The following is an 18,655-nucleotide window of genomic DNA, read 5'->3' on the forward strand; positions in this document are numbered from 1 at the left end:
GAAGAAATCAAAGTAGCAAGAGAAAGAATAAAGATTATCAAAAGACATAAAGGAAAAAGAGGTAGGTAGAGGGAGAATAAAAATGCACAGTATGGAGAAAAGACCTTAACAGAAGCAATGGAATCAACTGAGATATGAGTTTTTATTGCAAAAGCTAGGAGATTATGTGCGGCACACATGGATTGGGGGTGCTAAAAGGGTTGATGGATTGTGCAGAGAATAAAGAGCGCGTGTGAGAAGTGGTGTGAGCAGGTTTTAATCACCAGGAGGAGAAATGGGACAATTTAGGGGAGTAACTGAATAGCATAAAGAAGCATAGATGCAATCTGCAGAAGTACCTTAGAAAGTTGTCATTCTACACTTTGATTGCAAAAGTTAGAAATGTTAATTAGTTGTCATTCTTCTTAGAAACAAGATGGCACCTCTAAGTTGAGCAAAGCCCCTGAAAAAACTCCAGGAGTTTATTGAGTTATTAAATATCTTCAGCCAAGTATGTTATGTGTTTTAAGGTCGTACTACACTGCGTGATCTTGAAACACACTCCACTGATGCACAGGACATGCACATGAAGCTCTGAAGCTTAATCTAGGGAGTCCTGAGATTAATCCAAAACTGTCATTTGACTTTAACAGGGTTTAAAACATTGAAATAGTGCAGTTTTAGTCAGGTTTTTTTTTCTCTATGACATTGGATCTCCTGTAGGGACGTCATGAAAGAGAAGTATGATTTGCATGTGACATCAATGTGTTGATGACACTTTCATGTCATTTACACAAGTTCTAGAAGATTGCACTATGCTTTAACTATGCAAAAGATCAATGCAATTACACTGTCTGTGTTGAATGATCATCTCAACGGCAGCCACAAGTGTTTCTCAGAGAATACTCTTATTTCCATGCCAGTGTTTGCCTTGTCCCCTTGGACCTTCTGAGCTTGTCCAGACCCTCAGTGTGAGACAACTGAAAATGAGAGGGAAAAAATTCCCAATCCCAGTCAGATATGGCAAAACAATTACATGGAATCTTTTTTATACAGATAAGTATCTCCACATTCTCAGAGAAGTCCATAGGACTATTTGGGCTAAAGAAAGTCTATGGAAGGATGGTTGTGACCATTGAGTTTGTTTGCTCTGCTAACACAGTGCAGTACAGATATATTCACGTATTGCTTCTAAAAGCCAGTAAATATTTCCAGCAAAGACTGGAGTAGTAGGAAGGTCCTTCCTTGACCTGGCGGCTTAATAACGCTAAAATTCTTTTAAGGGTCTGAACAGTCGTAACCTTCAGTTGAGAAGTGCCAGCCTTCGTTGAGACAGTAAATGGTGGTCATTCAGAGCCCATGGGAAAATATGTACTTTTTGAAATCAGAGACAGATTTTTCCATAGATAGGAAAGAGTATTTTATGATGAATTAACATATCTGGGTAAAAGAGGGGATAAACCCATTGATTTCATAGTAAGATTTATTTAGGTCTCATCACTCATTATTTAATAGTAGTTATATTTTTCATCAGAAAGGAATCTACCAAAAAGAAAGCAGTAAAGTTCTCTCACTCTGAATGCCGGAATGATTAAAAGGAGAGCAAAACCAGTTGAGTATTAAAATGAATCTGGTAGTGTTACAATCAGAGAGGGGAAAGCTAACCTACTGAGTGGCTGATTCAAGATGCTCTGCAGGATGTCATGCTGTTGGCTATGAGTGAATGACGTGGTAGCGTGATACGTTCCAGAAGCAATGTAGATTGGTTTGATGGTATAACCTTAGAGTAAAAATACTGCCACCATATCATCTTGTGACCCCAGACTCAGAGCTGCTGTAACTGGAGCTACCCCTGGTAGTGCCCAAAGACTGTCCTGGCAGCCTAGTTGTGCTCCAGGCCATTTCATTCTGAAGGAAGGGAAAAAGAAATTCTTACATAAAATGATTTTCTGCATTTCCAAAGGTTCATTTGATTGACTAAAGGTATTCTTTTGTTTTCAACTCTTTGGTATGTCTGTATGTTTTGAGCTTGCTGTAATGTGCCATTTTTGAGGGGAAAACGTTGAATTAAAGGAAATGTCTTGCACACTCTTTTTGAAGTAACAGTTATATTTTCTCTCTTTCCTCTATTTCTTACCTGTTTACTTCACTTGTCCTGCCATAGGAAACAAGGACTTCATCTGAGAGTATTATTTCTGTACCTGCTTCAAGTACATCAGGTTCCCCAAGCCGTGTGATCTATGTGAGTATTTCATGGTGAAAACGGTTCTGGGGGATAGGGAAAACCCTGTGCTTCCTCCTGCCGTTTAGCACGTTGTATGGAAAGTGAGTGTCTCCAAACCACTGCAGTTGGTGATTCCTCTGAAACAGAATTTACTTTCTCACATTTAAAATGTTTCAATGCTGCATTTACCATAACAGAATTCTGGCAGTTTCCTGTTATTTTTTGTGGTGTATTTATAGCACTTACATTACCGCTAAAGCTGGCTTGTACCAAAGCTTGCAAAATACCACAGTGCTTTCTAAAAACAAAAGTTTAAGTAAACAGTACAGCCCACAAGTAGATTACAAGACTAGATTTGAACACAACTTGTCTAAATCGAGCCCTTCAGCCTGCATCTGATTGCTTAAGAAAACACTTGTGTGTATGATTGCAGGACTCAGACCTTGACAAATGGCAGTCCCTAACCTCAGAGGACCTTTGATGTGTTTATGATCTAAGAAGCGCTAGCTCTGGAAAGCTCATAGAGAGAATTTAAAATGACAAGTATGATAAAAGCCTATGCTGAGTATATTTTTTTCAATACCAGGTGTACCTTGCTTGTCATAATTGCTGTATCCAATGTTCATGGCCAAATTCCCAAGGCTACCGCCAATAGGTGAAAAATACCCACAAGTGTGGTGTGTTCCCTGCAAACATCTCTTGGACACCTTCAGTATTCCCAGGGCTATTCTTTGTCCTGTCCAAGTATCCCTCAGGTAGGCAGGTCATTCGTGTCGGACAGGACCGTATGCAGAGGAGATTGCTGGAGATGCGATTGACTGCTGGAGAGGTTATTATACAAAGATTAGGAGCTTTTCTCTGATTAGGAGCTTCTGAGACAAGCAATAGTGCCTTGAAGGCAAACTTGTCCTTTTTCTTCAATATTATTTTGAATGCAGTATACCCTTTGTCTGACTAAGATTGAACTACAACTGGAGGAACTGCCTATTATCTAAGTACTCATCGGTGTTTCTGAGTTCTCCTACTAGCAGAGCTCCATGCTGGTGGATACTAGTGTTGTATTCCTAGTAGAGCCACTTATCATGTAATCTCTTTCTTTGGCCACATGGTCTCTATCTCTCCAGCCATGCATCACTTCGTTGTTTTTATAAGCATGAGCATTCTTGTGAGATTTATATGTTTTTAGTGACATTTATTTAACTGTTGGATGGTATTGTTTTTCTTGATGTTTGTGATTATAGCTTTAAGTATGCTTCACAGGCTGTCAAAAGTGAAAGACAATCCTCTGTTCTCTTTTTCTGTTGGTTTTGTTTTTTTTTTTTTCAAAGGATATAATTAACTCAGCACACAACTCTAATGTTTATTACTGTAGTAATCCAGGTTGGATGAGATGTTGAGCAGCCTGGTGTAGTGGAAGATGTCCCTGCCCATGGCAGGGGGATTGGAACTAGATGATCTTTGAGGTCCCTTCCAACCCTAACCATTCTATGATTCTATGAATATACTTTAGAGGCAGCTGGCACTGTGAAAAAATAAAGTTCTCTAGCAAATGTGAGTCAGTTAGGAAAAGAGATTCCCCAGAGGCATGCAAGTTCTTGCTCTATCTGTCTCATCTCTGACTGCTTAATTGTCCAAGCTGTGAGATTGATAAAATCCTATTTTGGCTTTCACAAACAGGAAAATAAAAAGAATTAAAAACATGTTACTGGACCTCTATATATTATCAAAATGATTCTTTGGCTATCTTTTGCATCTGTTTTCTATTACAGGAGTGTTACAACACACAGATTTGTCTTGGGTATTTTTTATGGTTGGTTTTACCAAACCTAAATTCATGCTGCCACTGAAAGGAAGGTCCCGCTCACATGTGGCCCTGTCCCTCTCCAGTTGTGTCTTCCTGTCTCCTCTTTGGTGCTAGCACTAGTGGGTACACATAGGTATGATCAGTCAGATTTGAGACCAAATTCAGCAAAAAAATAACCCAGGAAAAACCTGCAGCCAACCAAAGAGGCAAAAAAAGACCCAGCTATCTACATATCTCTAAAGCTAATGTAGAAGGCAGGACAGAGTGGGAAGGTGCACACAGGACAGCCACTTTTAGCAGCGGCATTAATTTGGGTCATTAACCTTAACAACTGGTGAGCTCTATGAAGTATCGTGTTGTACAGAAGTGAATTTAGAGAAAACGATTAGAGCTTAGGAACTGTAAATTCATGGTGCTCATATTTTCAAAGGCATCAAGTCAGAGCAACGCAATTATTCTGAACAACATGCCATCTCTTGGGAGGCATGTTCCTGGGTCACGGTTGAGTGCTCAGCTCGGGAAAGATGAAGAAAGCATGTTTTGGGTAAACCTGAATGTGGTTCATGCAGACAGTTGACTAAAGCCACAGAACTTTTTCTTCATCTGTTGATACCAGACTTTGGTGTCTTCTTGCACTGAGAGATGGCATAGGCAAATGCCTGTAGAAATTAGTGGGCATCTTTTAATGATCTTCAGTGATGACTTCATTATATCCAGACTGAAATTTGCTCCAGTACTGACATCTCCTCAGAGTCCCTAAATACCACTTGAAAATCAGTTAATTTCTAAATTGTGCCCTTAAATAGGACTTAAAGAAAAGTCCTCCTTTATACTTAGCTAAATATTATGAAGAGAGAATTAGGTGCTCCCTGCAAAGATATATCCAACTGGAAGGTTTAGGTTAGGTACGCAACTGTGTTGTATGTTCTCATGCTAGAAATAGAAATCACATTGTATTTTTATAGAGATCATATTTGTTATTATACAATTGTAAAATTACATGTTCTAAATGAAATAGATACTCTAAATTTAAAGCATGGATTTAACAGAATCTAAAATACCAGATTATTGAAGAAATGGCTTAAAGCCTCTTAGCTATAACTTGAGCCTTCTCTAGCGTATTTGAATTTCACTCACATATTTGAAAGTAGGCGAAACAAATAAAAATCAATGTAGGCTGAATGTTTGTAAAATTTAGTGTTTAGAAAGCAACTGTATCTCTGTGGTGTTTTTTCATCCAAATTTGCCTACGTTTTGATATTTATACTGAAAGGAATTATGTAACTAGAGAAGTTTTACTCCTGACAGGTCTGAAGTCTACTGGAGGATCTGAAGTTGCACTTCTATGTGGAGAGACAGGGGCCAAAATTACTGTAATTCACATTTAAGTATTCCAAATTCTGAACTACTTTGGGTTCACTAGAATAATCTCCACAACCCTGGATACCTTAAAAAAGAAATTATCATAGCTTCCTTGGTCTTCCTTGTAGGTATAATGCTGCCCAAAGTCTTTCTGGAACAGACCTGATAGACTCCTTGCCTTTGCATGACCTGTTCCTGCATCAGAGCTTGCCGCTCGTTTCTCAGTAGGGAGAGATTTGTTTTCATTCAAAGGCTCTTTCATTGCTCTTTAGCTTCTAAAAGTAGCGGCAAGGAAGGTGAGATCTGATTCTAAAGAATCACGTGTTTGACTAAAACACCTTTTTTCATTAGTTTTGAGGATGAGACTATGTGATGGTTATGGCAGCTTTGTTTCACTTTCTTAGTTAAGAGGAATCTTCCTCCTTTCCATGTTGCTTATGTTTGTACGAATTCATACGTTGTTTTAGACAAAGGGATAAATGAAAGTTGTCACATGAAATTTTTCCCGTATAACCTAATGGAAAACTTCCCTGGAAAATCTATGGAACTTTTCTTAGCTCCTACTAAGAAAAAAATATAATCACTGCGCACATAAATCCTGGATACTTTCATATTTTTGCATGTGGAAAACATTCTTAGTTTTACAGTTGATCATACTGAGATTTTCAGAGAACAGTGAGATTCACTCATGACTTTGTTGCCAATGAAAAGCTTACCATTCTGCAAAGCCTGAACTGGGAATGAGGCATTATGCTGCCCATTTCTCCACTCTCCATGTGGCCTACTTGTCATCATATCTACAAAACAGTATGTACTGGATATGATTTTGGTGCAAGCTACCATTATCCTAAGGGAATCTATGTAAATGTACCATTTTGAAAATTATAATTTTGAAATAACTGTAGTAAGAGGAGAATGGGGAGTGACACAGCCCTTTCCCTCTGTTGGCTATGTGAGTCCCATGAAAGGATTGGAACTTTACTTAAGTGACATCTGTGATCTTCCAACTAGTCCACGGTGGTCTAAATCCATCATTGCCTGGTTTGTGACCCATAGTTAAGGGCTACTTAGACACAGACAGGAAAGGAGATGAAGCTGTGGGACGGAACTGAATGAAAAAAATTGAAGACCTGAATAATGTTTTTCAGCATCTGGAGAGTATATATATGTTGGGAATATGTATTTGATTATTCACTACTGCTTGTGATAGGGGAACCCTGTACACCAAAACCACTTTGAAATGAAGGGCATTTTGACTGAAAAATATCTGTCCTGCATGTCTCTGCGAGCTAGCAGTAAGCGGAGCATAACCAAGGAAACTGGAATGATGCCATGCTACTCCTATTAGCCAAATATGAGTGACAAAGGAAAGTAGAAAGCACCAGTATATAAAAAGAAAACAGCAGTAATATTTAGCATTGTGTAGTAAATACGAGCTTTAAATGAGAACAAACAGAAAAACTGGTTTATTACTATGATTATGACTTTTCTATTTACATGAGTCTGTCCTTTTCTGATTGCGTGCTGATCACATTCTTTCTTATTCTTACTGCTTTCTTTCCTCCTTTCCTTAGGCAAAGCTTGGAGATGAAATTCTTGACTACAGGGATTTGGCTGCTCTTCCTAAAAATAAAGCCATCTATAACATTGACCGCCCAGATATGATCTCCTATTCTCCATATATCAGTTACTCTTCAGATGACAGGCATAGTTACGGGGAGGTACTGAAACATGGGTATTTTTTTTTACTGTGAATTTGAGATTTTACATGCATCATTAAACGTGCTGCTGAACACTCTTGAACATGTGCATAATTTAAAAAAAAAAATTACAGCTTCAGTTGAGTCGTGTCATCCATCCATTCACAAGGCATTTTAGCCTTCCAAAAACAAGTGAGATGTTCATTTCACTTTTTAGTTTGTGGAAATTAAAGAATTTCTTTCTAGGATTGTTTTTTAAACAGATGACATGTAATTAAAGTATGTTTTTCTATGAGAGGAGTTCTTAAATGCATGCGTTAGGAAACAGGAGCCATTGCTAATTATAATGTAAAAAACAGAAGCGAAGCCAAATGTCTTTCATGATTTTTTTAATTTTTTTTTTAAAGTGTACCATGTTATTTTGGTAAGACAACAATGGTATCACTTTCCTATGTGCAAATTTCTTTCAACTGTCCCTTACTAAAGTTCATCCTCATGTTATGCATGCATTTCAACCTGTTCATATGCAGAGCTAATATTTCGCAGTTTGTGCTAATGAAATCTAATTTAGCATAATCTTACTAATTCTGATTTTTGTGAAGCGTTTTTGTATATAACTCCTGTCATGCAAGTTAGCTTTTCTTCCCTAACTGTACCTACCTTTTGTTTTAATTTCTGATTTCTTTCATAATTTTAGATACTTTTTTACAAATCAAACCTCTTTTATATATATATTTATACTAGGTATATTATCAATATACATATATATGGTCTAGAATGGAAGTCTGCATTGTTCTCTATAGGTGTAAGTGAATAGGTAGAAATAAATACTATAAATAGTAGCCATACTGTTTAGAATCGCCCCAGTCCTGCAATCACTTACACCTTTTACACTTAATCTACTACTCTCAGGTGAAGTGCAGGACATATGTTAGGTCTTGCAGACTGTCTTCCAAAACCTCCTCTGCACAGTGCTGAACCACAGTAGCTCTATTATAACGCATGCTAAAAGAATTGAGATTGTATCTGGTAAAGAGTTTAAATAGTATTCAGGTTTCTGAATTCATAAAACCGAAAGCTTCTTGCTAGCCCTGAATATACAGAGTATAAATATTTCCTTTCTTCATCAAGATTTGTGGGTGCTGATAATGTTTGTAGCCCTCCTTGACTGCTTGTTTACATGTACTTGGCAAAGATGACATCTAGGCTTGGCAGAGGTGCAGAGACTAAACAACCTTCCACCCAGGTCCTGGGAAGACTCACTCATTGCTCCTGCTCCAAGGTGATGGTATAAAGCCATCGCACCCAGCATAAATCTGTGCTGCTGCTGGAGGATTTCCCCCATCCTGCCCTCAGCATCTCCTTGGCCACTTGCTTCTGCCACTCTCTTTTGCCAGAGCAAGTGTCCATGTGTCTGTGGTAGGACGGAGATTTCTTTGGAACCTCTGGCATGATCTGACTCTGTGCCGTCACTCGAAGGCTGGAGATCCCACAGGCAGGACAACTGCCTGATGGGGCAGTGGAACTGCCCATCTTGGTGGCAGCCTGGCCTTTGCTGGGATCCAGCAGCAGTGACTGTAGGAACCTCAGCATCGCACTTTCAGGGGTGGGATAGAATGTAGTTGCAGTTGAGCTCTAAAAAAAAAATCCTAACCAAAGAAATAAAATCACAGCAAAGAGAGTATTGCTGCTATCACCTGCTTTTAGTGATGTCACCTGCTTTAGCTCACTGATGAGAACACAACAGGAGGAGTTTATTGGGACAATTGGAGTCATTGCCCTTTTCAGTAAACATATAACTTAACAGAAGATAAAAGGGATCACATTATGAATGAGAACTTTTTCCCTTGGGACTGTAGGAGACATCTACAGTGTTTGCACCACCAGCATAATCCCGCCTCTGGTAGGTCTGTGCTAATGTAGGCATTTATGTCAGCAAGACCTTAGTGAGATCTTAATAAAAAGTGGAGTTCAGTCGTTTATTTCTAGGTACCTAAACCAGGAGGGGGTTTTGGGCTGTGCTAGCAATCCAACATGCACATTTTCATGATGCTTGAGATATTTACATCCTTGATATCGCCAGGGGAAAAAATATCATAGAATATCTCAAGTTGGAAGAGACCCATAAGGATCATTGAGTCCAACTTCCTGCTTGTTGCAGAACTGCCTAAAACTAGACCATATGACTCAGAGCATCGTATAGACACCCCTTGAACTCTGACAGGCTTGCTGCCATGACCACTTCCCTGGGGAGCCGGTTCCAGTCACCAACCGTCCTCTCAGTGAAGAGCCTTTTCCAAATGTCCAATCTGAACTTCCCCAGACACAACTTCATTTCATTTCCCCATGTCCTATCCCTGGTCACTAGAGAGAGAAGATCAGCACTCCCTGCTCTGCTGCTCCCCTTGAGGAAGTTGTAGGCTGCAATGAGGCCACCCATCAGCCTTCTTTTCTCCAAACTGAACAAAGTGACCTCAGCTGCTCCTTGTAAGTCTTGTGCTTGAGGTGTTTCACAATCTTGGTCTCCCTCCTCTGGACACACTCTAATAGTCTGATGTCCTTCTTATATTAAGGTGCCCAAAATTGCACACAGTACTTGAGGTGGGGCAGCACCAGTGCAGTGTAGAGTGGGACAGTCACCTCCATTGACCAGCTGGCTGTGCTGTGCCTGCTGCGCCCCAGGACGTGGTTGGCTTTTTTGGCTGCCAGGGCACACTATTGACTCGTACTCAACTTGCCATCAACCCAAACTCCAGACCTTTTTCTGTGGGGCTGCTCTCCAGACTTTTGTACCCTACTTTGTACATACGTATATCTTGTCTTCCAAATTTCAGCATCCTAGGTACACCTGCAGCAGCAATAGTTACAGTAGATTTCTGCTAACCTAACTGACTTTAGCCTTTAATTTTGAAAGGAAAATGAACGAACAGCAAATTTTCAAATTACATGATGTTTAATTAAAAATTAGATAGTACAGATATTTTTCTTTCCCTTAAATCAGCCAGCTGTGAGCAACAAAGTTCTAGTCCAGTTTTTTGAGCTGCTTCAATGCAGATTTAACTAGGGCTAGTGTCTAGTTTCAGGTAGTTGGTTTAAATGTGAGTTTCCCTTCTAGCAGCGCTCTCTGTGGTACAGTACTGGCCTCACCAGCCTCCAGGATTTTGTAGTAAAGAAATCAACAAAAGCTTTATATGAAATTGCTTAGATCTTATTCCGTATTTACTTCTTTAAAAACAAATACAAATTTCCCTAACTTAATTGACAGGTGTTTTTCATAACTGTATCATGTGTTATACACGGATATTGATATTTTAAGAGTAGTTCTTCTCACAAGTAACATCATGCATGAATTTGTATCACTAATTTGTTGTGTGTTGCTGTTTGCAGTCACCTCAGTTGCTCTCTCCAACACCTACTGAGGTAATCCCCAATGCCTTTGTTCTCCTGTTCTGACCGATTTTGTGATGCATAAACCTGGTCATATTGATAACCAGTAGCGTCTGAAATGTGGGGTTTGCCTCCTGCCTCTGTAGTGCATGGGGGTTTAGAATTTATGTTTTTCACAGTGTTACTTGTGTTGAATACGTGCTCTGCTTCTGGATTGTCATCTGTATGCGTTTGTCTCCACTGTCATCCATGTTTCTGCTTTCCAAAATAAAGGTTGTATTGTGGTCACTTCTTCAAGCTCTACTAAATAAATTATGGTCGGAAATACAATTTCTGTTTACATTTAAAGCTGCCAGCATAAGTTGACTTTAATTAATTAATTTTAATTAATTAATTTATTAATTACTCTTCTTTTTTTTTATACTACTTATACTATTTGTGCACACATACTGTTAAATCATTTGCACATACCTGAACTTCTAGGTCTGTGGTTTTTGATGTGCATTAGTGATCAAAGCCTGTCATTGTTTCAAGAGGCATCACCTTGAAAGAAGTTGTGGAAGCATTTCACATAGCTTCCTAGGTTGTAACACAGTTACATACCACAGGCCTGACTAATTTCTCCATTATCTCAATTTTACATTTAGAGAACTGTATTGCAAAATGTTGGTAACAGTGGAGAATTGTGAATTTTCATTAAGGATTGTAAATGACCAACTGTCACTATGAGCCTTGGTTAAACAGAAAAGTTAACCACTAGAAATGTAATTTAATTGACATGAACTTGGTTGATTGTTCCTGACAGAGACACAAATTACCAAAAGATAAGATCTGAAATAATCAATATGAAATCTTGGTCTTTTGGAAGAATATAATAATTTCCTTTAAATTAGCTAGCAGTCATACTGTTAAATTCCAGAAGTCACACTGGTATGAAGGTTGGTGCTGCCATGATTCATGTTTTGTGAATTCTCCAGGTTATCCAGCTTTGCCATACTGTCTTTCTTTAAAGAATCTATGATCAGGTACTCAGGCATCATCATCTGCAAACTTGTCACCAGTTTTGTTGCAGGGATTTTTATGAGAGGAAGATTCCACTGTATCATACAGTTGGAAACATCATAGACCATTAGCTAACACTCATATGATATTTAAATGTCACCACAAGACTTTCTAGAGACATTGCTATACTGCTTGTAAATCTCTTCACAAGGGTTAGAGTGAGTATTAAATAACGTAGCTACTTTGGAAACATCTCAAACTGAGCATAGAGCAGAATGCCTACAGAACACTGCATGCTTGGGAATGCATCAGTTGGGCTCACTTTTTTGTATCATTTCTTCTGAAATGAATATTAAAGCAATAATGCTATTTACCACTATACAAAACTGATTTTCCATTTTTAAATATGTAGTCAGTGAGTCGGAGGTGAGGTGGAAGGGTTGGAGCACACCTGAACCAGAGGAGAAAAACTGATGATGGGAGAACATTCTATATCTCTGTAGAGTCAAGTATAATCCCAAAGAAGCCAAACAGCAAACCACATTCATCTAAAGATGAGTGGATGGATATAATTAAGTTGTCCTGATAGGAATCTGGGAGATAATGATGAGGCTAAGTAGGATCTCCCATGTGTTTAAATGATGAATGATCCAGTGGGAGTCACATGGATACCTAAAGATGTCCCAGTATTCATGACAAGTGACTAACACCTACCATGGTATAGCCTGTCTTCACTCACTCCTACTGGAATGGGAGAGAGGAAGCATTTCTTGGAGTATGACTTTCTATAAAGGAACATCGGCAGGTTACATTCATTTGTTCTCATTTGACATTAACTCAAGGCAATTCTCGCCTGAATTGAAAGAAACAAGAAATTGGAATTTGCTTTTATAGCTAGTTTACAAGAAGTAATTTCCACATCTAATTCACTCAGTAATACTTTTACTGTTAAGAAGACACTACATGCAAATTGCAATTGTAATTTAACTAGCTACAGAGAGTGAGGGGTTTGGAACGAGTGTACATGGTTTTAAATGGTTGAAGCCAAAGGTTTAGTGGGAAATAGGTTGTTTGACTTGCTTTGCACAATGCTGCAGTATTAATGCTAGTGCTATGTATGAGTGTTTTTATCAGTTTTTACCTAGCTAGTAATGACTTTTTTGTAATATGGTACACTGAGCAATTTATATAGCAGACACAGTTGCCTCTGTGATGTAATGAAGCCAACAAATGCTGATTTTTGTGTTGCTGGTAACCATCATGCATCGATTCATATGGGTACAAAGTGACCATAGTACTGTTATGCTAACCTGATCTCGTCTTCCACCCACCCGTGTATGTTCAGGGAGTTACACTGACCTGAAACAACACTTCTACAGTGTTATGTTCTTTTCAAATTATATTGTCGTTTTAAATTCATGTATGTGCTGACTTTCCTGGGAACAGGACTGTTCTCTGATACTTGGCAGAGCTCTTTGGTCACACTGTGGTGGAAGTGCTTACAGCTGAAAGCCGCCTCATTTCATTGGGATTGCATGGAGCGTTACGACAGCATCGACTTCCATCTACACAGCACAGAAACGTGCAAAATGGCATATTCTGCCTGTTTCGGAAGTTATTTCTCTTCCCTAATGATGTGTTTCATCTCTTCTTCCTCTCAGGGTGACCAAGATGACAGATCTTTCAAGCAGTACAGGACGTCAAGTCCTAGCTCTGCTGGCTCACTCGGCTATGGTCGCTACACTCCAACCTCCCATTCTCCTCAGCATTACAGCAGGCCAGGTAACTGAAAAGCAGCTTTATTTATTCTCTAGGTTTTTCCACTACTTTGTCTTATGTTGTAAGTAGGGTGGAGTCCAGTAGACAGGGATTTCAGGTGGAGTAACAGTTCATTGCAGTGATTTATTTACTGTGAACAGAGTGCCATGGGGAGAAAGGAAACAAGTGCTTCAGGAATGAGCATCTAAGAAAACAAAAACAGGTATCTAGAAAGATTGCTTTTATGTATCTGTAAATAGAAGATGGAACAGTTTAAAAGTCCTGGTCCCATCCTGCCTGAAGCTGCACATTCAATCCACAGCTCTTTCACGGTGCGACGTGGCAGCAGTGAATGTGCACAAAGCCAAGAGGATGATCGAGTGGCTTTGTATCCCGTCATGTACCACAGGGTTATGGTCTGTGTCTCCTCTCCACAGTGCAAGAGCTGGAGGAGTGACTAGTGGTTCTAATGGCCAGAATTTGGAGGCAAAATTGCTTTAGTTGAGAAGCATACAAAGATATTTATTGCAGCTTTGGGCTGTTGTAGCAGCTGTGTTGGTGCTCTTGTGGCACAGAAGGAAGGGATCACCTCTTTTTGAGCTTTGCATGGGGATCCCTTACAAAAGTCCATTCATATCTGTGTAGTGTACAGAGTTTTATCCTTAAAAATAATCAACTAAATTGCTCAAAATTAATTCTGATTTTTCTCCACTCCAGCATTTGGGTGGAAAACACAGAGCATTTATGTTACTTTCTTAGTGTCTTTTAATTTCATTGGGGATACTTTATAATTATAAACTAGTTTGGAAGATTGGGAGTTCTTATTCTCACCAGTGGAAATGAAAATTTTATGGATAACAGAAACAGTTTTTACAGGAATTTAATTTTTGTACTATATAAAGTCTTTGACGAAGTGGAAATGAAATTACCAAAGAGAGGAAAGATTAGTCTCTGCTGAACGTCTGGCAGCTGTGTCATGCTTAAGCTCGGCTGCACGCTGTTAAAGCAAGGAGGAAAGACAAGAAATTCTGAATTAATTCTAGTGTTTTACAACTTCATTGAAAATTTAGTACATCATCATCATAATTGCTGCTTTTAATAATTGCCATTAGTCCTGCAAAAGATGTTATCAGGACATTATTACAACAAAGTAAACAAAGGTGACTTTTGAGAACATTTTCAAAGTACTTAATCACATGTCTAACTTTCAGAGCTCAAATAACTTCAGGATGTTTCTTCACATGCTTATATTAGCCACGCACTTGAGTGCCCTGGTGCGTTGTGAACTAAATCCTAACAGTGTGCACCGACGGCAGTGAGAACTGGACCAACTCATAGCACAGTTCTCAGCAGAGACAAGGCTCTCCCCATTTCATTCCATTAGATCCATTATGAGCATATATCATTCCCTCTTGCAGCTTTTGAATATGCAGATTATCCCCTGAGTGCAGCTATGCTTTTTGTGGTGCCTTTTCTGGAATATTTTCTGATGCATTACATTATCAGCATTTTACATGATAGTCTTTCTGTCTGCAGAAAGCCTGTGTCCCTTGGCCAACCACATAGTATGGCCAGTGTGATGTTTTTAGCAATAACAGAGAAAGATGAAGTCCTAAACATAAACTATATGTTTTCTAAGCATCAGGAGGAAAATGTTCCTGAGAAAAAGGATGGCATTGTAATTTGTGGCTTTCAGTAAGTGAACTAAATAGTTTATTTTCACTTACTCTCTGTTGCCCCCAGCTGGTACTCAGAGTCTTGGTACCAGTAGCTGCATCTCCCTGCCCCAACACCCAAGCCCTACATCTACATTCAGACATCATTACATCCCTTTCTTCAAAGGTAAGGTCCAGGAATGCAAAACCGTGCTGTGATACTGTAGACTTATTCAGATGTGTTTCACTTTTATGTCTGTGCAAGCATGGCTTCCACTTGGATAAAATTTGTCTTAATTTTGTGCAAGTGCTTTCTTGATGTACTGTGTAAGTTTTAAGAACAGAGTGGGTATGGGTTGTTTTATTTTTGCTTTTTTTTTCAGTGAGTGTTAAGTGTTTTTCAAAGGGGTGGAGGGAAGGAATTAGATTTTCTAATGAAAGTGAGGGAGGGAAATAATTTTCAAGTCTATTTGTTCTCAAATACAGTGTTTATTTTAGTGATGCTAAATAAATATTTTAACAAGCTTATACATTGGATCCAATGTTGGGTGATCAGTTATCTAACCTTCTTACCTGCATTTAAAGATTCTTCATGTCATTTGTAGTATTACCAAAAATTATGCAGAATAAGCTGGTTAAATCAATATACCTGCACTCATTAGCAAATAGTGTTATAAAACAGAATAACTGAGTCTAGTCTCCTAGGCATTAAATTATTTTGCAGTGGTTATCCACTTCTAATGACCACCATGTTGCAGATGTGAGACAGTAATGAGAAATGCCATGAACTTTTGAGGCAAAGACTATTTTTTTTTAGCTAGTTACTTAAATGTCAGGAAGAGAAGACGTTCAGCTACCACGTGTCTTCCCCTGAGTCTGTCCTCTCTAGTAACAATACGAGTGGGGAGGAGATATGAATGATGAATGCCAAACATTTTCACTGTCTGTTCCTTGACTCTCATGTACTGTTTGATTTAATAAAGCAAAAGCTTTTCTTGCTCTTGTAACCGTTACAGAACTGGAAGTGACCCTCTGCAGGAGCCAGACTTGCAAACTCAAATGAATAGCAGGCACTCATCACCTTTGGAAAAATAACTAACGCATCTTCATTGGGCCCTGATGTATCCAAAACCAGTTCTGTCCACAGTCGGTGGTTCACTGGTCAGAGTTTCACTGGTGTAAGCAGGAACGGAATCAGGCTCGAGTCTCCCGAATGTGATCCCTGAGAGAAAATTTTGAAAGAAAAAGCCGATGAGATTAAATTGATTGTAGCCATTTTAAAGTCTACATGCAAAACTCCTTCCCACACCTACAAGTGCTCAACCCCCAGCCTCCCCTCCAACATTTCTTGGGAGGCTGGCACGCACCTTGGTATTCCCTGAGGCATTGCGTGAACAATTTTCTGATCTGTCCTCCAAATTTGGACGATATCATCCAACCTGATGTACTGAGTAAGAAAAACCTCGTTCATGTTCTGCAGTGCACAATCTCACTGTATGGGAAGCTCTTATTCGAAAGCCCACCTGCAGTTGCTTAGCAGCATTCCCGTTAAAATGACTTTCTGTTCAGTGTTACCTGCTGTTGCTCAGAGCAGCAGCAATTACTATGTGCTGCTGTTTGGAGGAAGAAATCCTCAAGTGGCAGCTCCTTATGCCCAAACAATTATTAGTAGTGTGATCAAAATTGTAATATTTTGCAATTCTGCAGCAATTTTTGTCAAGGAGCTAAAATATTTTGCAAGCAGGAGCTTAGAGTGCCTGACAGCACTCCTGTGAGGCAGGTGAGCCTGGTTATAATTTTCCTATATAGGTAATCCTAAGCCCTTCAGAGGTGGTATAGATTATCTGCTGTTTTGCACTGATTTAATGTCTCAGTCCAAAAGGAGTAAGAAGATTTGCCCCCATCCTCTTCAAGTTCTCTGAGTTCTTTGCTCTATGTTGCAGACTGTATTTTTTTCCTTATCTTGAGAAGCCTTTTGAGGGCGTCGATGTGCTATTTTTTTCTCTTCAAAGTGGTTAGTGTGGGAAGAGTAGGATTGTATGAATAGTTGCTTTGTATCCAGACCAAGGTTAATGTTGCTACTTCAGTTTTGAAAAAATTAAATCATATTCATTTGAAAAATTTTGATTAAATCCAAAAATAATACAATGCTTAACAATACTAGAAGTAATCTTTGTGAAACCAGCATTCCACAATCGTCATTAAAAAATATCTCTTTAAGCTTTCAGGAGACAGAAATGTTACTACTCTAGGGAAATTAAAACACACAGAATCTTCCTTTTGATTTCACTGAGTTTGCATCATATTCTTTCTGAGAATTACATGGTTCATTAGTTTTTCAGAAAAAAAAATATGATTACTGAGTTCCTGTTCTTTCTTCAGTATACTATAATCTAGCTTCCATGAAGTGTAATAGGATGAGCTATTATTTATCATACAGACAAATGATTTGGTTGTGCTCTTTTAGGGATTTTTGTCTTTAGAACATCTTCAAAATAAATCCTATGACAGCCTTGCTTCAAGAAAGCTTCACAGTTCATGCCCTTGCGAATCGTAGGGTGCGATATTCCAAGTACCTGCGCTTGGTGCAGCTCTTCCTCTTGAGGTGATAGAATCAGTGAACATACAGTGCCAAGCCCGAGTGAAAAACTGCTTACTTAAAACGTGGTGGAAAGTATCTTCCCTTTCTAGTGCAGGAGCACAGTTTGTAAAGCCCGTTTATTTGGCTCTGAAAGCTTGAAAAGAATTAGTCATCAAGCTTCAAAATACTTTGTCTAGTGTAATGCACCATGTGCAGAGATATTAAAGGATTTGGTTTCGGGAGTAGGCTCTGACATCTCCCTCGTTAGGCCAGTGATATCTGTTTGTTGTTCAATCCCCGAACTTAGACAGCTCCTACTGTAACTCGTTATCAGATTTCCCTTCCTCCCAGATAAGAGAAAAGCTGACTGGGAAGGAGGTATAAACAATGTGATACTTTCCCTGACAATCCCTTGGAAAGGAGCGTGTTCTGAGCTCTGGTCAGTTGGCTCCATACACACAAGGTTAAGAGAACAGCCTGCCCATCAGCAGCCAAAAGACACAAGGAAGTTTTTGTGGTTGACAATCGAGTTCAAAGTCAGCGTTTCCAGATTCTTTCCAAGTTAAACAAAATCCAGAGAAGAGTTCATGATTCTGTTTTTTTTTTTCCTCTGCACTGACCAGTAGAGCAGATCACAAGCCTGCAGCTGCTTGTGGCAGGAGATAAAACCAAAATTCTGAAAAATCACTCTCTGGTAGTTTATTTTCTCTGAGTTCTTCTTCAATGTATACCAGGCAAACCTTGAAAGAGACAAATTCTTGGTGAAGTCTCATTTTAGAAATTTTAATTATAGACTAGGTTAAATGACTGTCTGGAGTTCCTACACATGAACATTTTACATGGGTCTTCAATTTGCTTCATTATTAAATATGTATTTTTGTGTGCAAAATGTCAAATACAACTACTCTTTTGTGTTTGTCCAAATCGGTGGCAGAGTTATAATTTAAATGTGCATCAGCTTGTACGAGTGGGCTGCTGGAAGAACTTTTTCCCTCATTTCATCCTTAATTCTTCCCTTTTGAGCAAGTTAGAGGTGATGGCTTTGCAAACAGCTCCACTCAGGTGATCCTTGCATCAAGCAGTTTGCAGATTTGCTGTCCTCTGGTACTTGTGCTTGCATCCTGTTTTCTTACAGATTTATTCCTCTTAATCAATACTTCCTCCTGATTCCCCGAGTATGCTACTGACACCCTGCCCTGTCTT

At 39.0% G+C, this 18,655-nt stretch overlaps 1 protein-coding gene across 1 annotated transcript in view; it reads left to right on the top strand.

Annotated features, from left to right (window-relative positions):
* Window positions 1–18,655, top strand: part of ABLIM2 (actin binding LIM protein family member 2) — a 115,237-nt gene that overhangs the window by 62,793 nt on the left and 33,789 nt on the right. Inside the window, exons 9-12 of the mRNA XM_086612043.1 lie at window positions 2,144–2,221; window positions 6,944–7,090; window positions 13,120–13,240; window positions 14,960–15,058. Of these exons, the coding sequence (XP_086468169.1) occupies window positions 2,144–2,221; window positions 6,944–7,090; window positions 13,120–13,240; window positions 14,960–15,058 (445 nt within the window). The remainder of the gene's footprint in view (window positions 1–2,143; window positions 2,222–6,943; window positions 7,091–13,119; window positions 13,241–14,959; window positions 15,059–18,655) is intronic.

This window comes from Tauraco erythrolophus, chromosome 5 (assembly GCF_009769465.1).
Source record: "Tauraco erythrolophus isolate bTauEry1 chromosome 5, bTauEry1.pri, whole genome shotgun sequence".
NCBI classification, from domain to species: Eukaryota; Metazoa; Chordata; class Aves; order Musophagiformes; family Musophagidae; genus Tauraco; species Tauraco erythrolophus.